General features: G+C 37.6%; 1 protein-coding gene across 3 annotated transcripts in view; it reads right to left on the bottom strand.

Annotated features, from left to right (window-relative positions):
* Window positions 1-2,551: 2,551 nt before the first annotated feature.
* Window positions 2,552-22,630, bottom strand: part of LUC7L2 (LUC7 like 2, pre-mRNA splicing factor) — a 28,555-nt gene continuing 8,476 nt past the window's right edge. For 2 of the 3 annotated variants that reach the window (XM_085048069.1, XM_085048064.1), the window contains 9 exons: window positions 21,286-21,380; window positions 12,672-12,770; window positions 11,659-11,769; window positions 10,841-10,984; window positions 9,611-9,787; window positions 7,465-7,556; window positions 6,606-6,635; window positions 5,491-5,685; window positions 2,552-3,466 (listed from right to left, as the gene is read on the bottom strand). In XM_085048069.1, the coding sequence (XP_084904195.1) occupies window positions 3,274-3,466; window positions 5,491-5,685; window positions 6,606-6,635; window positions 7,465-7,556; window positions 9,611-9,787; window positions 10,841-10,984; window positions 11,659-11,769; window positions 12,672-12,770; window positions 21,286-21,380 (1,136 nt within the window). In that variant the 3' untranslated portion in view covers window positions 2,552-3,273. The remainder of the gene's footprint in view (window positions 3,467-5,490; window positions 5,686-6,605; window positions 6,636-7,464; window positions 7,557-9,610; window positions 9,788-10,840; window positions 10,985-11,658; window positions 11,770-12,671; window positions 12,771-21,285; window positions 21,381-22,630) is intronic. The other variant, XM_085048079.1, reaches the window with a different exon arrangement.

Raw genomic sequence — 22,630 nt, 5'->3', positions numbered from 1 at the left:
ATGTTAAGCTACAGAATCCCTAGATTCCCTCAAATGCTCCATTTCATAATCTATTTGACCATGAAGGCCAAAGTCAGTCAGTACCACTCTTCAGCTGTCCAGTGGCAAATTTACAGGTGATGAATACCTCAGTTTTGCACTCCTGGAAATTAAGGTCGTTGGGTTCTCAAGGGAGGGTGGAAGATCCGTATCTAGGCGCAACTAATAAAGCAGTTTCACCTTCTGAGAGATGCTCCAAATCTTTTACATCTTAAGTGTGTTTTATCAGCCACCCTAATTTTTTTCTTTCCAACTGCACTTCAGTCCTGTACTTCCACATGCAATTCAGATTATTTTATGAGGAAATCAGAGATAAGTCTTACCTTCTTGCATAACATCAGTGTGGTACTTCTTCAACATAAGGGAAGGCCCAAACCTGACACCCCTTTTGTAATTAAATTTAAAAGCCATTTGTAAAATGAGTGGCATATTATCCAGAAGTTGCTAGTAAGGAGTCTAGGCACTATTTTGTCACAGTATGCAAATCACGCCCACCCCCTTTTTACAATACAAAATTTCTAGTTGCTGGCTGCAGGGGGAGATAGGTCCTCAGTATTTCTGGAATATCATTATTCCAGAAAGGAATTCCTAAGGAATCACTGGTACTTATACTACACAAGATGTCTCTAGGAATGACTGGTCACCTTTTGTCACACCATTAGAATTCCATTAACAACTATGTGATGATAGATGCTTATCAAGCACTTACACATGTGGCTCTACCAGAGGGACAAACACTGGTAACTTCCATTCATCAAGCATCTGGGCCACCTAGGAAATCAAAAAACATTGCCAGGAAGGAATCTCATGCTCAGAATTCAAATGGATAAATAAATAAAAATTGTAAAGCAGTAAGTCATCATCACTATTTCTTTAGGAGCTTAAAGTGATGTGAATTGAAAGTGGAATGTGCAATGCTGGATCCAAGTCCTTGCAGAGGGGTAAAGCTCCTGTTCTAGCTTTCACTGCCAGCCAATATACTGCTAACTTGTCTTCTTGTGTTAGAATTATCACACCCATGCTCTGACCATACAGAAGATGCTACAGAAAAGACACTGAGAACAAAATGCACAGAGTGAATGATATCATACATCGTTGTTAGCAGGCCTTCAGAGGCTCCTGTACTTGGGAGGGACAGAGGCTGTAGAACCTGCTGGAAATGCCAATAAATCATTACAAAGACTGCTCTTAAGCATCACTATTAGGTAACCCAGTGGTCTGATCTCAAGAAGGAAAATTTACCAATCTCTAAATTCTTTTGTGTGGGAATAAGGTATATCTGAACAGTTTCAATACCCCAAAGAACTTCCAATCCAACAGAATGGGCAGCAACCCCTTTTATGTTACGGACTGGAATCAAGGGCAGCCTCAGCAAGTTGGTGCAGTCAACACACTGGAGGGAATGGATGCTGTCCACAGGGTCCTCAACAGGCTTGAGGGGTGGGTCCAAGCAAGGCTCAAGAAGTTCAACAAGGCCAAGTACAAGGTGCTGAACCTGGCTCAGGGCAATCCCAAGCACAAATCCAGGCTGGAGGATGAACAGATGGAGAGCAGCCCTGCTGAGAAGGAACTGGGGTACAGGTGGAGGAGGAGTTGGACACGACCCAGCACTCACAGTGTGCACTCACAGCCCAGAGAGCCAAACGTGTCCTGGGCTGCATCCAAAGCAGTGTGGGCAGCAGGGTGAGGGAGGGGATTCTGCCCCTCTGCTCTGCTCTGGTGAGAGCCCACCTGCAGTGCTGCATCCAGCAGCACAGGAAGGACATGGACCTGTTGGATTGAGCCCAGAGGAGAGCCACGAAGATGATCAGAAGGATGGAGCACTTCTCCTATGAGGAAAGGCTGACAGAGTTCAGGTTGTTCAGTCTGAAGAAATCTGGAGAGATCTTAAAGCCTGTTCCAGTACCTAAAGGGAGCCTATAACTGAAGAGAGGCTTTTTACAAGGGCTTGTAGTGACAGGACAAGGGGGAATGGCTCTAAAGTGAAAGAGAGTAGATTTAGATTGGATATTAGAATCAATTCTTTGCTGTGAGGGTAGTGAGGGGGTGCCCAGGGAAGTTGTCAATGCCCCGTTCTTGGAACTGTTAAAAGCCAGGTTGGGTGGGACTCTGAGCAACCTAATCTAGTGAACAGTGTCCCTGAATATAGTAAGGGGATGATCTTTAAGGTCCCTTCCAACCCAAACTGTTCTATGATTCTGACTCCACATGCTTCTGCTTTTAAAGATTTTAGGATAATCAGGACTGTAGGCAGAATGACTACTTCTCCCAGAGCACATCTGGGTGTTAAAAACTCTAATAACCAGATACTATTTTTTAAAAGACTGAGCTGATGGTTAACCACCTTAAGAGACCAGTATATCTTTGTTAAGTTATTGGACAATATGGTTTCTTTTTATTTTTTTTATTTCTTTTGTTCTTAATTTGTGTTTGTTGTTGCTGGTTTTTTTGTTTGTTTTAATACAATTAAAGTTGTACCCCACAAGAAAAAGCAGAAAGAGTCCTTATGGAAAAAAAACAAATATATTGAACACATACCAATCAAATGGTACAGATATGGGACTGGCTTTGATTTCAAAATTTAAGTAGAAATAAAAAAGATGTAATGCAACAGCTGTTCAATTTCCAAGTCTAAATAGGCACTGTAAAAAGACATTTCCGCTTTCTCCAGCACACGTTCCTGTGTAAATGCTCCTACGGTAATCAACTCCTAGGATCCCAAACAAAAATAAAACCCAACACTGGGAACATAACCTTAGAGTAAAAGTTAATATCCATCCACCCACCCTCTTACAAAAAAGCAAACAAAAATAAAATCCCCCCAAATACAACCTTTCAATGCTGCTGTTTTGACTGGAGCAGAATTGGAGAATTTATAAAGGTTCAAAAGCACCCAAGGCAAGTAGTACAATATAATTTGTTCACTAACTTGTATTGGAAAGGAGATTAAAAACACTGAGATCTGCATCTTAGTACATAAAACTGTTGTCCTGAATAAAGAGAAATCTTTCAGAAAAGTTTTACAACTTGGTGGAAGTCCAGGACCCAGCTTTAGGCATCATTAATTCATGGGGTTTAATTCTGACTTTGTTATAACCACTTTTACATACTGTACATCTACCCTAGTTGGATCAGTGTCTGGAACTGCTCACTGGTGTCCCTTTGAACAACTGTAAACTAAACCAAAGTATGCAACTCCATAGGAAGCTAGAGATCAGGTGAATATACAGCCAGTTATATCTCCCCTGCTTCACGCTCCTCCGAGCTCCTCGGCTCCTCCGATCGGCCGTTTGCACTTTCGTACGAACGTTTCTTGTCTTTGAAATCCCTCGGCGACCTCTCCCTCGAGCTCCTGTCTTTATCACGGGATGTTCTATCACGATCTCTTGAACGCTCTTTGTCTCTGGAAGATCTTTCTTTAGAGGATCTGAAAAGTGCAGTATATTTGAGGATTCGAGTTAGTCATGAATTGGGAGCTATCAAACAGCAATTAGATTTTATATTTCTTTTTTTTCCAACCGAACTTTAGACTTATATAAACAGAAGTGTATGACATCAGAAATCATTCTACCCTTCTCCCTTTCCTATTTCCCACTTCAAAAGAGAAGTACTTTGAGGAAGGATTTAATCTACATTTATTACAGAGTCCAGATTAAGTTCAGTATGCTTCACTACATCTCTTACTTTCAGCCTCCACCTCCAAATCTCCACTAACTGGAGTTTAGTTGAAATTTCTCATCTGTAGTCTCTAGATTAAGAACAGTGTCTAGCCTTTCTCAGGCATATAAATTAAGAACTTAAAAAACATCTTTAAAAACAGGAGTTTGCTTAAAAGTAGGGGGAAATTAACTTGCGTAATTCTGGAAGGGAGGCTACTATATGACAAATATAACCCAAATCTGGAATCTGTTTTACAACAATATTTTGTTAAAAGAATTAACCCTTATATGACTCTGAAAGGTTGGGGTACTGCTCTTTTCAGATATTTTACTCTGATAAATAGGCTTTTTCACAACCCTTATTATGGAGCCAGAAAAGACCTATTTTGTTAAACAAACTACATAGTCTTAAATTAAATTAGCTACCTATAGAGGAGAAAAGTGGATTAGACATCTTCCTCTATATTCCCTTACAGATACACTTGGGTCTGTTGTTGAAAAACATTGCATTTGTATTTTACCAGGTACTGCAATCACAAAATATAATAATATAGACTTCTACAGAAAAATCTTAACAGCATGCTACAAAGCTAGCCAATCATTTCCTAGTCAAAAAATTTGGTACACTGGACAGTGAGACTGTACTCTACACTTACAGAAAACTACTGTCACTTTGATTCAAAGCTTCAAAACTAAGATCTGCAAAATACTCCTGTACTAATTTCTTTTTGTAAGCTTACAAAGAAAAAAGTCACCTTTCAATTAGTTGCTCATCTGAAAAGATTACTTTCCCTAAAATGTTGTGTTTTGCAAGACCGAGTGCTTGCAAGAAATACTAAGATGCAGAGGCATTACCCCTATTCCACAAACTACATGTCACAGAAGACAAGCTACATGCCAAATAAGAGGTTCATCCTGGAGTTAGTACAGCTGTTTATCAAGTATCTTGTGCCCAAGTCCCCTGCAGGAGTAACAGTGATTTAACTCCTGAAATCATTTGAATGATAAACCCTGCATGTGTGGCCACTTTGAAACCAGATCTTTTATTTCTTGCAGGTCAACAGTCTCAGGGGTTTTAAGACTGGGCACCCTATCACTGTACTGTTCCCAAGAATGGCATGGTGGGTCACCTATATAAGAAAGGAATCCTGTTTATGAGCAGACCTCCCTACCAAATGCCTCGTTGTGCAATCTCAACTCTTTTAAATTATGCTCACCTCATTCATGTAAAATAAGCCAGCCAATCCTCAGGAGCAGACAGCAACTGAATCATTCAAAAGCAACAACCCCAGTCTGCCCCCTGCAGTAATCTTTCCATGAGAGGTCCTTGCAAAGCAGTATCTTCAGATGCAGTGCAACAAGTTTATTTTCAAGCATACCTAAACTTGTTTTTATCTGGTGCAGTACACAACAGATGAGCTCTGCTGTTGGGAACAAAAGCCCCAGGGAAAACCCCTATGTATGACAGTAAGATGACTGCTGATATCCCTGGGTTCAAACGAAAATCACCTGTTTCACTTTCTATGCTACAAGAAACTGGTATGAACAACTTGACACCAATGCTCTGTAGCACTCATCCAAACCAGAAATAATGTATAACCCTGTTACTGTTACTAAAAAAAAAGAAAAAGAAAATGGTGTGTCAAATCATAAAATGCTCAAGTTGTAACTGAAATCTGAGCAAAGACTCAAAATGTGTTTGAACTGCCAACTGGTAAGCGTAAACTAAATGTAGTGTGAAGATTCTCATTGTGTGTTAGGAAGAGCCATTTCTTTCTAGGGCAAGGTTTACCTCTTTTTGGAGCTGCGCTCTCGGCTCCTCTCCCTGGAGCTGTGCCTGCTCCTATGATGGCTGCGGCTCCGGCTGCGGCTGGTGGAGCGAGACCTGTGGCGGTGGCGTTTCTCACGGGATTTGGATCGAGTCCTCCTCTTCCGTTCCCGCGAGGCTGAGCGAGAGCGATGTCTGCGGCGATCTCGGGACCTAGATCTGGGAACAGAGAGGGTTTACACCACACACTGCTTTACCCAGCTGCTCTTACCAGTGCACTGTGAACATTATGCACTCTAGGTGTAACCACATCTGTACAGAGAATGGCCTGCGGTGTTCAGAGCCATTGCAGTGTCTGATCACAGGCGAACAGACGGGGGAAAGCAACATTAGAAAGGCTACAAACTCCTTTTTGACTAATGCAGACAATTTTACAGTTAATTCATGACTGGATGGCTACAGCATAGCCAATTCAGACTTCTGAAAGCAAATAAAAATATAAAAAAACCTACTTCTTTAAATTTTAAAATAGTGTCTTTTTCAGGTAAAGATGTAGAACTTTTCATGATGCAGTGATAGGGATCTTCTGCCATAATCTATGGATTATGATGTTCTTTAAAAACTGGACTATATTGTTCCCCATAGCTGTAACAACAAAACTAGTCTGGAAGGTTCTAAACACTATACCAATTTGGTATTTTCTATTTTTTTTTTCCCCAAATCACTTTGCAGTCATACCTCACTGGTGACCTTCAAACTGTGTAAGTTTGAAAGAAAACTCATACTATTGATGGGTGATCAGTTGAGAGTTAATCTGGTGCCTAAGATTTTGAAAACATAGGCTTTCACCAAAAAGTATTAGCCAGAAGCTTATGTAAAGAAAAAGCAATTCTCTGTGTTTGAAGTGTTACTTGGGACATGAAGCTGCATTGTAGTAGCCACAAAATAGATGTAGATGTATAAACTCAGTAGCATGGTGATAAATACTGCACAAACACACAGAGAGATGACTATGTAACAGAAAGCTTTGTTTGTAAAGATGGACATCTTAAACTAACAGTGCTAGACAAACTTAAAATGTTCCAGCTTGTGAAAGGCTAACTTCACCGCTGGTATTCCTTGTCTGCAGATTTATATACCTTTTGGCATGCTTGCTGTGGGATCTGGACCTGAAATAAATGGAAAATAGTAATTTTTCTTAGAGAATCTCACTATCAAATAGTGCAATTTAGTAATAATAAACCAGACTAGTCGACCTGTATTTCTTGTTTTAGTAGAAATTATTTAAAAGCCTTTTGTTTGATGTCAACATCTTTGTAACACGTTTATCAGGAAACACATCCCTGTTTTGTGTTTGTTGGGGTTTTTTAACTTTATTTTTGAGGCTACCATACTAGAAGCCTCAACCAGCTTTTTAACGCACATCCCTCCCACAGAAAAAGCTTACAGTTGAAGTCAGTATTCCCTTATTTCCTGACAGGCAAACAGTACCAGACTGCAACAGATTTCAGAAATTTAACACTGTTAACGTCTGAAACTTAGCACGTCGAGAGAACTGTGACTCAGGTTCCATTCCACTGTAGCCCCACAAGGCCTGGAAGCTATTATTTCATGGAAGAACAGGGAATTACTTTCCTTAATCACACATTCAACTACTTCCACCAAAAAAATTTCTAACATCCATGAAGATAATTGCTAACGGATGTAAGGAGCTCTGTGAGGTCTCAAAACAAGGTACACACCTGGAAATTATCTCATTTAAAAGCCCTTTGTTCAAATATGTAGAGGCAATACTATCAATAGGTTTACAAAAGGCTTTTTATGAAAACAAATCCATGTTTTAAGACTTAGAATGAAATTCCATCTCAACCCTATTAAGTTTCCGAGGAATGCAAACTGTTGTAATTCTGCAAATCTAGAAATGTGTGCGAACGGTATCAGTTTGTTCATTACACTTAAATAGGTCATAATGTACATGCAATTAAAACAGATCCCTACCTCCTTAGCTTCTCCCGTTCTTCTCTTTCCCTCTCCTCTCTACGTTTCAGACGTTCCTGATTTCGTTTCTCCTGTTTGTCAGCCACAATCCTCTAAAAGCAAAAGAATATATTAAGTTATATTTAAAAATTTCTCACATGAAGGTGCTATAAAAATAATCTAGACAGTTAACACTCAGTTTTTTCCCTCAGGCACATCCCCTTTCCCTTGTGTATATTATTCTCACTCTCTTCCTTGGTATATATAATTTTTTTTTTCTTGAAGAAACAGAAGTTATTGCAGAAGAGCTGCGGGTGGGTGTTACACGAAGACCTGAAATATGCAGAGTTAAATATTAAGTTTTTAATAAAGGGGAATTCAGAGCGGTAAGTCATGCCTTTAATGTGAGAGTTTCCATGCCAATCCTATCATATTCTGGACACTGGGGAAAGGCAGAAAGGAATCAGAACTGGGAGAGTTAATTGTTTCTTAAAGGACTTGGTTGGGCCAACAGCCTACTTTTGAGGCTACTTGCTTCTGTGTTGTGACTGTGAGACAAAGTTAGAGCAGATGCTTCAGCTGATAGCCCCCAGGGTGAACTCACTACTACTGGGGACAAGGCACGCTCAGTAGAGGGCCCTCAGATGTGGAACTCACAACTGGAGATCTGGCCAAACCCAAGTCTTGCCACCTTCTGGACATGATGCAAGAAATTCAACTCTTTGTAAAGACCTTCTTCTGAGAGGTGGAATTGCCCCAGCAGCATCTTGATTAGATCTCTGAGGAGAGCTCTGAGGAAGGAGGGGATAGTTATTGTTTTCTTTCTTTGTTAGCAAAGCACTTCAAAAGATTAATTTATTGATGCTTTGGGAATGTGAAATAGTTATCCATGCATATTTTTTTCCAACTGGTGTAAATAATCAGTTATTTCAACCCTTTACGTCAAATTATAGATTTCCTTGTACAACATCAGCAATTTAACTACCAGCAAAGTTTTTGTTCAAGTGACTCTTTGCATAATTTCAAGGAGAGATGAGAAGAAGCACATATGACCTGTTCTAGGAATCTAAGATTTCAGTTACACCAGCTACATTTAGGAGCCTAAACTGCCAACATCATCAACAGAAAAAGTTGGGCTCTCTGAAGGGTAAGCCACAGGATCCATGCAAGACAGCTGGAATATTACAAAACATAAACCAAGTCAATTTATTCAAATCCAGTAGCAGCAATTTCTGCTTTCAGGGCTTCAACTAATTGGACTACTGTCTTCAGTGATTTCTACAGTCAAATGATTGATTAATTGAGCTGTGAACTCCATAATTTGTACATTAAGGTCATAAATGGCATCAGTGTTCAAATCTTGAAAAATGGAAGTGCAGAATATCATTCCAGTAAGTCTTTCTTCCAGCACATGATTTCTGGTTAAGATAGGGTTGTTATAATATTCCAACTGAATTTCAAATGTTCAAGCTGTAGAAAACATGCAGCCTCCTCCTAACAATTATTTCTGACTTCAAGATATACATTACTCTGTATTCCCACTTTGGATAGGTACAGCCTTGAGTTGTTGGAATCTATTTATTTCACCTCTAGTCAGTTAAGCTTAAAAGCCTTCAAAAACTACTTAGAAAAACAAAACTTCAAAGATACTACCTAATCTTTGTCCAGATAAAACAAACAGAGTTTTAGTTATTCACCATACAGCAGATTGAGGTCCAAGCATTTTCTTGACCTTTTTTTCAAAACCTTTTTGAAGTGTTATCATCCTCCAAACTACATGCTCAAGTCTCCTTATTACTTTTAGTCAGTCATTTGGCTAAAAGCAAGGTTCATCTGGATATCTTCTAAGACTGCTAAGTATGTTCCGACTGCTAAATATTCTGAACGACATTTATATCGTTCAAAATACAGTTCAAAATTTTACAAGTAGATTCAAGCTCTTTGTTCCCAAAATGCATTACCTGGAATGTGTGTTTTAATATACCTCAGTGCAAAAGAGGTCATTTTACAAATCTATCCAGGTAATTGATGTTAAATTAGAATGTTTAGTGTTTTTAGGCTAATGAAATCCAAAAGTTTAAAGTGATATGAAAAAAATTCATACTTTTATGGCTGCCTGGCCAATAATTAAGTAGGAGCACACACAAAAAATATAAGAATGATTTACCCTGAGTTCCTCAAGCTTCTCTCTTATTTCAATAAATCCCAAATGTAGTTTTCCTCCAAAGTGATCAGCAAGTCGTCTGTCATTGTCATGAAGACCAAGATAAGCTGAGCACACTTCACAAACCCGTAGCTTCTGCTGCTGAAAGCTGGAAGCAGGCATAGAATTCCTGTATACTTCCTAGGAAAAAAAACCCAACATTTGCTGTTACTTCTCAATGCACATAAATGCAAGGATGATGCTTTACAAAAGATACACTACAAATAAGAGAATTCAATGTACACCAGGAGACCCTTTAGTTAATTCACACTATCCATAAATCAACTGTCTCATTGAGATACAAGGTATCTCATTAAGATACAAGATCATTATGATACAATTAAGATTTTTCCTGATTTTGAAAACTGATCATATTTAAAATCAGGACATCAGCAATTGGCTTTGCAAATTAAAAAAGAAGTGGGGTAATGACTATGTTAAGATTATATTACATAGAAGGGTGAACAACTTTTTCATGTGCAACAATTAATTAACACTAAAATTAACACTGCTCATTAACACTACAATTACTGTGTTGACATTATGAAAATATTACCAGTTTTAATTCCGAACCCCATTTAAAATAGTGTTAGTATTAGTTTCCTGAGAAATCTATGCATTTTAGACACTGATTAAACATACTATCTGAGTAAAATTTATGTAGAAAGACATTCAGATGACAGACTAGCAAGACTGCCAGCAACCCTTCTGCCACCAACCCTGAAACAATTGCAGATACTGGCTTCTAGAAATTTCATTATCTTGTAATACAATATGAAAAAGCTCTTGGTGAGTTCTGTCACCTGAACATTTAAAGGGATCATTTTGACTTTCCTAATGCAAAGCATGAGGTTACAACAGGGTTGCCACAGCAAGAGCTGTGAGACTAAACCAGGTCAGTCCAACCATCACAGCCACAAAGGTACTGTTCAGTGACACAACTGACCAACCAATATAGCCAAACTAAGGTAAATACACCATTTGTGGAAAGGAGTCTAATTTTAATAGCACAGGAGTGTATTGAAGGGTAGAAACTTTTATCTGTACAGGATGCCACAAAGCAATTTCCTTAGTTTATATGAAGCAATTAGCTAAGGAAGTGATAGACATAAGATGTCTTGCATTACACAGAGGCCAACCAGTTGAATATTTGACTGCCCTCTCCATCCCCCAAGCCTCACACAATCAACTTACTTCTGCTTCTCTCTTCTTTACCCGAGCCTTCTCCACTTCATCCATTACTTTTTGAGATTCTTCCACATTCCCATCAGCTCCAAGCTGTTCTACTTTGGCCAACAGTTTCCCAATTTCTTCATTTAATTCATGAACTCTTTCAGCCTTGAAAGACAAGGAAAGGCTTAACACAGGAAATGCTTTTAGTTAGGGAGAACAATCTGAACTACTACTGAGTCATTATATGCAAAACTGGAAGGATAGAATTAAAAACGAACATGCAGAGAGAACTTCTTCAGGTGAAAGTGAAACAGAAAATGCCTCTCTGAAAAAAACATACCAAAAGGCTGAGTTACCAAGTCTATGTACAATTCCAGAGATGGATTTTGTTCAGAAAAATTCAAGTAATTCACACTGTCATCTATACCAGTCTTGCAAAATTAACATTTGTACAACCATTTCTCCTAGCACTTGCATATTTGTGCAGAAAAATTATAGTCTGTTGTTTTTTTTTTAATTAAAAAAAGATCGAGAGAGAAGGACATCGATTTTTGATTACTTTATTAATGAAGTTTGGATCAAAAAGTGTAAGAATTACTAACATTTCTATAGCATGTATTCACACAGTCAAGTTTCCTGAGGTCAAAAATATCAGTGAGGTCTCTTCCCTGTGCTCTCTTTTGTGCCTTACAGGCAGTTTTAGAAAGGACAGAGAAAATGTATTTCTTTTTCCCCTTCACTATGAATTTGCAGATTTGGTATCTTTCCAAAACTTGAAATTGGCTCATTAGAAAAAGAGACCTTCAAAAACACATCAATAACTACTTTGACATGCTTACTTTAGCTGCCACTTCAGCACTGATCTCTTCTTGAGTTTCTGCTAATCTTTTCTTAGCCACTTCTGTTCGCCGGTCACAGTCTGCAATAAATGACTGCAGGTGGTCCATTGCCTAAAACATCAAGAAGAACAAGGATCAATACTGTCAAGAATATAAATATTTCATCAGCTTAGTAAGGCTTCACAAGTTTATTAAGGCTTCACTTTCTGAAGTTTTTATTAGTGATTAGTCACCATTAACTGGTAGATAATTGTTTCACTAATCACACATATTAATACAAAATGTTTTAAAAATTAAAGTCTACACATTGTCATAGTTTCTAAGTATTTGCAGAAATTTGGAAGTGAAATTTGGAAGTGAATCTGTCTTAAGTCATCTCAAAGAAGAAGAAGTGAGTATTTCTAGCAGGCATTAAAATTCTTTAAAGGCTACTCAGGATCACTTCATTCAGTCATTACATGCAATACTGAAACTTTCCTCACTAGGGCTTTAAGCTATTAAGTATATTAACCATCCCTTCAAATAAAAATAAAAAACCCAAACCTGTTTGTCCTAGCAAACTTCCTACTTGGGAGTTCAAAACAAATTTTAGTATATGGAAACACAGTATACAATTTATTATCTCCAATACAAAATTACTTTCTTCGTTAAGTGTGGAATTTAAAACTCTTTTTAAAGTATACACAGCCTTAACATTTGCTTGCTATCTGAAAACACTAAGACAGTGCTCAGGTTTGTATTTTGAGAGGCTGTTAACAGTTCCACCTAGACAACAACTAGGTAGTTGTCTACTAGTTATTGACAACTGTAACTACCAACACAAATCAGCACATAATCATGAAGAGGCAAGTATCCTTCATGTAACTGTGCCAAGGGTTGCTCTGCCTCTTTATAAAAATTGCTTTTCAAAAGTTTTCCTTCAGTGTGTACCAAAACTTAACATCTGTCGCTCAGTTCATCCACCTAAGTACACAAACTATGCTTTTGCTCCACCATTAAGACAAAACACATACATCAAGCTCAAAGAAGAAGTCTTGATCTTTGGATGCTATTTCGTAGTCTGCCCGTAATGCCAGGTCATGCACCTTCAGGCATTCTCCAAGGTCCATTCTCTGAAAAGACAGAGGCAATGTGGTTAAACTTTTCAGAAGTGTCACAAGGAATCAAGTTAGCATGATTTTCTTTAACAGTCAAATATTCTGAAGCAAGTCATCTATCCTGTGGGAATGAGAGTTTAACAAAGCTGGAAGATGATACCAGGTCTTTGACAGCCATGCACAGATCAAGTAGTAATAAAAACGGAGAGAACAAACAACTGATCATGATGCCTGTTTGCATCACAAAGTATCGTTAATGTCCTGCAAAAATGCTGTTTTACAAAAAGTTTTTAAAAAGTGACTGTATTGAATTTGAACAGTTTAGTAGAGTCAAGTTCCATGAAAATAACTGGTAATTAAATGGGCAAATTCTTGACCTGAACCTGTTTGCACACGCTGCAATACTGTGTTTCAGTTATATTCATCACTTGAAATACCAACAACCACAGCACCACTGGAAGTGCTGCCTAAAAAACATTCTTGAAGCATTTCAAGTAAGACAGCCAAAAATCAAATCCCTGCAAGACATTTTGTAAATGAGTGAAGATAAACTGAGTGTTGGACTGTGTTCAAGAATCAGGGAAGAAAAAGTACAGATATTTCACTTGTAATCTAAAACCGTTCTAGGAAGGAACAATGAACGTAAAAAGTAGGCTGCGTCACTGACCTGGCATACAATGTCACTAAGGATAATGCCCACAATCTTACTAGGTAACAAATACTGAACTTCAATTTAAAACAAATTTTAAATTGAATTTTGCATAGGGGACAGCGTAAGAAATCCTGATCCAGTCTGTTCACAGCAAGTTTGGTGACCAAGACAGAGCAATGTGCACTTGACAAGAATAAAAAAAACCACAACCACAAACACCACCAAACCAAAAACCTAAACCAACATTCCCCCCCACCCCCCCCACTCAATTTGTAATGGAAACAAAATTGATTAAACCCAAACCAGCCTCTCTATAAAAGTACAGGCTGATGTAAAATCATTGGAAGTGATTGTTATTTACGGCACTTAAAAACAGCAGTTTCAGTTAAGTCTGCCCTTGGAACTGCTCACTTAATATCAAGAAGAAATTAATCCCTTCTTAACATTGAAAGCACATGATGAAAATTGAACTCTGATGGGAAAAGCTGTTACTGTTGTAGTTAAATAACAATTTTAAACCCAAACCTAAAAAAATTAACAACTTGTTTGTGAGTTTTGTAATGAGAAGATGAGTGTTAACTCAGAAAGTGCTGCAAGGCAAATGAGCAGGGGTTTTGTTGCATTTTTGTTTTCTTGTTTGTGATAAACAAAATACTTGGATTTCAGTAAACAATCCAAGCCTCATAAGTATAGTAAAATAAATAAAAATCACTTCTTTTAGTCTTCTCAGGTTTTCACTTAAGACTTCCACTGAAACTATTGAAGTAATTTTTACAGAAGCTCTTGGTTTATTTCATACAGAAGTTTCAGATACAGAAAAAAAACCCACATCAGAGAAATAAAGAATTTTGAACTTGAAAAGGTTTTTTATAAACTGTAGTTATTTAAATCCCCTTCAGCCACCATAAATCTGTTTTCCGGAAAACATTTGATTGCAATAGGGAACATCTCACTGCAGTGATAAAGGAAAAGATTAGCTTTTCCTTTTGCAACTATACAGGACCTCAGCAATTTTGTTAACTGACGCAAATCCACAAAGACCTTGAAGCTGAGCAATGTATTATAGATGTCTCTTTCCAAGTCATGCTGACATTATTTAAACTGAAGCGTTTTTTTCAGGGAAGTACTTCAGTACTAGGAGAGCAATGTCAAAGAACTTTTTTAAACTACCCGAAAATTAGACACTTTAAAATTATAGTAAAATCGCAAAAATATTGTTTTTATGCAGATTCATCTCTTGTACTGAATAAGGTCTTCAAGGCTAAACTGTAAAACCCAAGGCCAATCCTGTTTGAAGTGAGGCACTTAAGTTATAAATGCATAGATAAGGCTAGTGACACACTTCAATAGGTCTGAATACAATGACAAAAAGCCTGAAACACATCCATCTTAGCACAAAACCCCTCATATTCGAAGATGCAATCTGTGTACACTTTGAATAAATGCATTAAATAGAATTCCACTGCACACTAAAACCCCCCAGAATTCACATAAACACTACCATGACATGTTGTTCACTTTATGCTTCTTTTCTATTTGGGTTGGATTTAACCTCCATAAAGCAGTACATTTTCTGATTTATTAATTTCTTACTGGGAATTGTAAATCCAAAGCCTGAAAGGATGGTAATTAGTCTGAGCCAGCACTACTACCAAGAAGTGTTCTGTCCTCCCGTTTTCCCTATGCTGTGCCCCTCCATGTTAGCACATCTGCCTGTGCTGTTGAACACAATCTGGGTATTGACTGGGTGAAAAATACCTTAGCAAACCAAACACAGAGGCAAATTTTTCGGCAGTGTACTTTTGTCCAACTTGTTGAGCAGCCATACAAACAATGTGCTGGCATTGTAGGGGACAAAGTAGTAATAGACTTCAGCTGGGATCTCTTACAGTATCAAGATGGCAAACTCAAAAGCTCATGTAAAACTTCAGTAATGTTATTAGAAATTTTGGGGGACAAGGAGTATGTTAGAGAGGACTCCTTTCTGTTAGATGTCTCAATCACAAGACAAGAAATTTTGGCTCCCCTTCCCCACTTCGACCCAACAGGGCTGCCTTACAAATAGTCATGTGGCATAACAGACAGGGAGCAAGAACTAGCAGGTACAAGAGAAAAGGACTCTTTGTCATTAGTTTTGCTGCTGAAGAAATTACATCATTGTTGGAACTGCTCCTTAACACAGCCTATACTAGCCCTGAGTAATCCTTTGAAAGTCTTCACAGAAATATTACTACTAAATGACTTTCATAAAAGTTCTGTTAGCAAACCCCAATGTAGACAGGTATTAAAAACCTACCACTCTCAATTAAGTTTACATATTTATGCAAAAACAGGCTAAAAAGCACTTCTGCTGGTGTAAGTTATGCAATGTCAGGCAAAGACAACTCATCTTGGGGATGATTCATTACTGTCAAAAGTCTATGCTGGATCATGATTACCAAGAACCTTAATAAGCACAGAGCAGCTTGTACTATAATATGGCTCATATGGGTAGCTGCAAAGTAGATGGACAAAGTAGATGGACACAGCAGAAAATGGAGAGAAGATACAGTAAGACACATTATTTTCCTTTTCCACCAAGTCCATCCTGCAATTTGGTGCCAAGACATGCCCTTTCCCCAGAGGCAAAGAACAAGCATTGGTAGACAGCCATTTAAAGATCAATTACATTTGAAACAGAAGATTTCTAAGAGGGAGACTTATGTTCAGACACTGAGCTTGGAAGGCTTAAAAAGAATGAAGTTAAACTGTTTTTCACTGTCAATACACTGACTTTCAGACAGACTTACACTGCTTAAAAGTGATTCACAGAGGAGTTCATCTGAACAACACAAATAAAGGTGAAAATATCCAAGTCCCCAGGCTAGACATAACTAAAGTTCACTGAGTAAGATAAGCCATGCTTTGAGTCTTTCTGCAGTTTTCTGCGCTTTTACTGAGATTAAAACATGAAGAAAATGCCTTTGAGTACTTGCTGACTTTCTGCAATACTTTATTTCTCAGTGTTAGATGGGTAATTAAAGCTGCTTGATTTCCCAGAGCTGAGGTTTAAAAAACTGGACTTTAATCCCAAACTACTTCATATTCAAACGATTTAGTAATCACTTCTGTCATCCCATCCACAAAATAGAGAGAATGCCTTTGGTATAATAAAGAAATATGAATTACATACATTTTGTTTGCATAGTGCTGCTTCACTCAAGTCAGGTACAAAAAAAATAAAATTAACACATGAGCTGACAAGGATCTGGCAATAGCGACTCTGAAGAGTTTATCTGCAGAATAAATGTGCACTCTGTGTAGCTGACAAATAACTCAACTGGAAACGGAACTCTCATGTGATGCTGTTTCTGGAACGTGAAATTAAGGTGGGGTCGTTTTCCCCCCTTTTCTTTTTTAGATCTTGATCTACCCTACAGCAAAATTCTCATTTTGGCACTTTCACAACTACTACGTTGTTCCTTTGACATCAGAAATTTGATTATTGAATGTACTCTATACAGACTGCAGAAAAAGCACAGAAAAGCTAAAGCTACTTAAAACATAAAGGGCTGATATTGAGCCAAGTGTGACACAGTAGCACAAACTATCAAATGCTTCTAAAAACAGCATTTACCTTTGATAGGTTTTTGAAAGAAGATACTCTGGGCAGTGTTTACATAGATATCTCTTTCTAGATATAAAGATACCAAAGCAGTTCACGTTCAGCAAGAGAAGAATTTTTTGTTTGTTTGCTTAGAAAGATCTGACATTGCTGAAAAATTGATACTGGAGGAATCAGACCTCCTTTCCCAAGCTGCCAAGGCAACTACTAGGGTCTGTATGAGAGCACTTACTTCTGACAAAAAGAAGCTGAAGATAGACTCTTTGCTCAGATCTCCCTTGTTACGGAACTCATTCTTTGCTGCACTACCCATTTTGTTTTGAACAGATTTCTAAACTTGTGATAAAGCCCATCCTTTCTTGCAGGCAATGCATATTTAGAAGGGTATTTAAGTCCTCTCACTGCACTGAAAAAGTTAACTTTTGTAGGAATTCACCAGCAGGAACGAAATGAGCAAAAAAGGTGCAGAAATTATTAAGTCAAAATCTTTAGTAATCACTGAATTTCAGGTATCTTCTGAAGTATAATACTTTTTAAAAGACATTTCCTCCATGTAATCATACTCTCACTCCTGAAGACTTTAAGTTCTTAGATCTTCACTACCAAAACTAGTAGCAGTCTTTCTTATTATTAAATGAGACATTTCAGTGTTTACACAGTATTTGTTCTTACACCCTAACTACAAAATATATTAACACCGAGGTTGATAACCATGCAGAAAGCAACAACTCTCTTCACCCCAATAAATTAAATCCATTAAAATGGAATGTGGTACAACCACTTCACCTTCTTGGTGCTGGTCAAAGAAATTAAGAATAATAAATTAAGAAATATAAATTATATTATATAAATTAAGAAATAATAAATTATATTATATAAATTAAGAAATAATAAATTAATAAATTAAGAAATTGCAAGAGACTGACATGATCGCTTGAGAGGACAACAGTACACTTTACAATTCATCACCACTGGGTTGGAGGCTACAAACTGAGGTAGCTTATGCAAGCCTAATGTAATTTGATTTGCTAAGCTGAAGCAGCTCACATGATCAAATCAGTCCTGAACTGAAAAGCTGATACCCTCAGACACAATGCCTTCCAACAGCTTCTAAGGCTTTTTCTAGAAGTACAGCATAAAATCACAGTCGCACCTCAAAACACAAGTTTTAAGCATGCAAATAGTTCCAGAGCCAATGGCACTACTGGCAAATAAATCCACTACAGATTAAAACTTCTAACACCTATCTGCACATATATGAACTATCTAAATCTCTCTTACACAGTAAAAGGAGATACAGACAGTACATTCTGTGAGCCTAAATGGATTCAGCCCACCTTGAGAGGGATACCCACTGGCAGGTGAACTGCATCTTTTTCTAGGCTCTATTGCCTAGATACCTTCTGACTTCAGTGCAAGCTTCAACACCTAGCTCCTCAGATGAAATCTAAATTTAGATGTCTTAATCTAGAGCTGAATTCCACTCCTAATAAGCTTAAAGTTAATCATGTATTCAAGTATATTGCTAAACCAAGGTCTTGATTAATGTGGGTTTAGTCAGTAAGAGTCCTGAAGAGCTGTATGCAATAAATTTAGGAGCATCTAAAGATATGTTTAACTGCAGGGTAAGCCAACAGAGCATACTTTAAGGTCTGCATACATAAAATGCAAGAAGCTATTTTTCTCAACAAATAGACATAAATACAAAGTATTCATAACTTTGAAGGAGTTTCTCAACCATCATTTGCAAGACCACATATAGTATTTGCGAAACTTTTTTATCAGCACAGACACCCTGAATACAACCCTGAATACACCTTTTATGATCTTACCAATTAGTTTAGTGCGTGCCTCACAAACTTCAGAACACATTTCAAATAAAAATATAATCACAGAGCACTATAGATTTGGAATTTAATAAACTGAAAGAGGATGCTAATCGTTTTGTCTTTGTTTGCATTTTTGCTGCTGAGACTCAGTATTCTACCTATGGTTTCCAAGCAGCCCATTATTCCCACTGCCCTTAGAATAAGGCCACAAAAAGCCAAACCAACACTCTCCCTATCTCTCCCCAGAATCTAACACAAAATCACCTCCACCAGGCAGACACCCCTGACTGCTTGACTTGAAATTTCCAAGTCTACAAACCCAGAAACTTAGTAGCGCAAGAACATATCCATAAATAAAATTCCTAAACTAAAAGTATACACACACGACCGATACATACTGCAACCTGAGGAACATGGGCTTTTATTGTTAAAGGAAATCAAAGCCTTTGCAGAGTTTTGGGAATTTGGCCATTAAGGGAAAGAACACACTAAAATAACAGGGCCTACTCATATGAGTCACTTTGTCTTATCTGTGAATGTCCTCCTTGAGTGCTTTTGAAACAGTGGGTGGACTGGAAATGTATAGAAGTCTGCATTTTGCAGACAGGAACAGTAATATGCAGCACCTAGGAACTGCAGATCATCTTGTGACACACCAAAAAAATTGCAATTCACATCCAGCGTTCCACTGATAATCTACTCAATGTAGAGACTTAACCTCATAAAATGTCCCCAGAGACCTTACTCTTTCAGGATGTGAATTTAAAAAGTCACTCAACTTTTGTTACCTACAGATCTCGAATGCGAAGATGCATCAAAATCTTCCTATCACAACTCTGGAGATAACATCACAGACATTTTCTAAATCAGTGACAAACTGTTCAGTAAGACTCCATGCTTCCTGCCCTTTTAAAACCTGCTGTTAGAAGAGAAGGTCCATTCCTTCAGATCTACGACCAGGTAAACAGCAGAACATCACACAGGCCAGGTAGAGCCTGTCTCTTATATAAGAGACCCTTTCTACTAATCCCACTAAAATTTTTAGTCACGTTTTTCTGGACCCATATTTACATTGTGGAACACATTTTCTGGTATGATGACTAACTGCATTAGGAGGAAGGAAAAGAAAAAGACTGATATTCTCTGAAGAAGCAGTCTTGTTTAGTATTCCAAGAGCAGCAGCAGAATCTGGTATGAGGCAAGATGAAAACTTCCAGCAAGGACTTAAAACTGTGGCAGCTGCCTCAGCCTACATGACAGACCTGCACAGTAAGAGGAGCTGCTGCATGATACCTATGACTTTTATAGTTCTAAAGATAAACATTTCTTACTTGCAGCTGCTCCAAAAATCTTTGCTTACAGAAATTAGAACACAATGAAAAGCTGTCAAACAAATCTTTGAAAAGTGTCTTCTTGTGGATTATGACCAATGACTTTGTATGTACTTATAGCATACTGGTATGTCCCAAATCTCCCCCAAGCAGGAGTTATTTTGCTCACCACACAACCAAAACACTGTCCAACATAACAGATGGGTAAAAGGGAACACATTGTTCTCCCTTTCCCCCCATTCTATTTGGACAGTAATGCACAAAACAGTTCAAAATAAAACTATATATATACATTGATACACAATACTTCTTCAAATAATGTTTCAGACATATTTCCCAGTACTTGTTTTTCCCAGTGCCAAAGGGTAACAAAATGTGCCAACATCAGTGAAAAATCTACCCAAGCACAGCATTAAGAACGGTAGGCATGTGGGAATCCACGTATCATCACAATACATCTCTCTCCTATTAATTATTCTAACATCATCAATCATTAGGTTACATAATCTGTGAAACATAACTAACCTGCCTTTCGCAGAAAATAAGCTACCTTAAACACAGACCATAGGGTAAAGTACAGGTACACTGACAAAGCCCCTTGTTTCCTATGCTAAGGCAGTAGAATTTCTACTAGAGTACACGAAAGTCCAAGTCAAATAAGTTACCAATATGCCATAAATGGAGATTTAAAAATTGCTTTAGAATTTATGAAAATAGCACAATAACTGGATATTGTACAGTAAATATCACTATCATATTAAATGAACCTCAACTTTTAGAAATGTAATTATTTTAACTTTTTGTATCTATTACTTGCAAACTGTACCAATTTAAGGCCACTTTGGTATAGCACAATTCACATAGGTAATGTTATTTGGCTTTACATGCTATAGCAAACAATGACGTTTAAGTAATAATTAGCATATAGAACAGAAGAATTCTAAAAATTAACTTAATAACCCATAAATTAGTTGTTTATGAAAGTTCCTCTGAAGTACCAGAGCATGCTAAATAGTCACTGAAAACCATGAAATTAAAGGAGATGCTACAAAGAACAAATACAATTAAATTTCTCCGTTCTTATCTAAATAAAATACAAGCTTTAGCTACATACAGTTCCAGAGAGCACATCATGAGGGCAGCAGTTGAGAAGGTGGCTCTTGCACACTCTGTCATCACTGAATTTGATTCGCTGACGGGTTGTGTCACCTGCAATATAGAAATCAGCACATTCCAGGTCAGAAATCTGCAGAGGTCAGACATGTTCTGCAGGTTACATGCAAAGCGTTAACACTGCCCTGTCACATAGTGAAGGTCTATGGAAACTAGAACTTTAAACACTCTATGTTTTCTTTGCCAAATAACACCAAAACCACAAACGTGTGTTTTAATGCTCTATAATGCTATTTAAAAATCCTCTCGCACTTCCCCTTCAAAAATGCAGCAGGAAAAGTGCTTGAAACCAGAAAGTCAGTATTAGCTTAAAAACACTTTGATACAACAGCATTTGTTAAATGAGCTTTATAATGCTCCATTCAGACTTTGCATGAAATAGTGATGTACTTCTATGCAAGAATTAGCATATAAAAGCAGCCTCATAAACACAAAATTATACACATTGAGTCTTCACCAAATCCCACCTGATACTCATTTTATGACTTTGCTCTTGGATGCAAGGCACCCTTTAACATCTGATGGGAGTAGCCTAAAGAGTTGGCAGAAGGATTTTAAATGCTTACAAACCTGAAAAAAAAATCATTCAAACATATGGGCATAACCTATATGCAAAATATTTTAGATGTGTTTGCATATCTCCGTGTGATAAACCTTTTTCCTTTTCTCTCCTACATGCTGTTTGTTGGGCTGGAACATCTTAATTTTATCTTCATTGTGGCAGGTTGCAGCTCCTGCATTAGCAGAAGCATCAATCTGCCCAGACACTGAGGTCCAATTGCAAGGTTAAATAACCCCTCTTGGAGCAAGACCTGAAGTCTTCAGAACAAAGTAACCAGCAGGTATTATGGGGATGAGGGCTGAATGTTTCCTTTTGAGACATAATATAATTGTCGCTATTTGAAATTCAGAATAGAGATCATTGCAATGGCTCTCTTCTTGTAAAGATACAGGCATGATAAAACACCTTCATCTCTCTAAGGATGTAGCTTTTTTTTTTTGAACATAACAATTTGATATGATCTCATCATTGAAAACCTACTGGTGAATTACTGAAGCAAGAAGGGCTGCTAGGAGAAAAAATGACATACAGTGAGCTCAGACAGCAGCCTCTTCCATTTCATCAAATATTTTAAAGACTGTAGATATGTTTTGCAATTATTAGGGGTTTTTTATGGCTTCGTGATTTGAAACTCTAAGACTTTTCAATCTATTAAACAATTCAAGAAGCCAAATTCATTACTGAGGTAACCACGACAGAGAGGAATAAAAAACGCATATCTTTT

This window comes from Lichenostomus cassidix, chromosome 1Aa (genome assembly GCF_008360975.1).
Source record: "Lichenostomus cassidix isolate B80296 chromosome 1Aa, HeHo_3.0, whole genome shotgun sequence".
Lineage (NCBI taxonomy): Eukaryota > Metazoa > Chordata > Aves > Passeriformes > Meliphagidae > Lichenostomus > Lichenostomus cassidix.
Note: the sequence above shows the minus strand (reverse complement) of the source record. Positions and strands in the feature narration are given on the sequence as shown.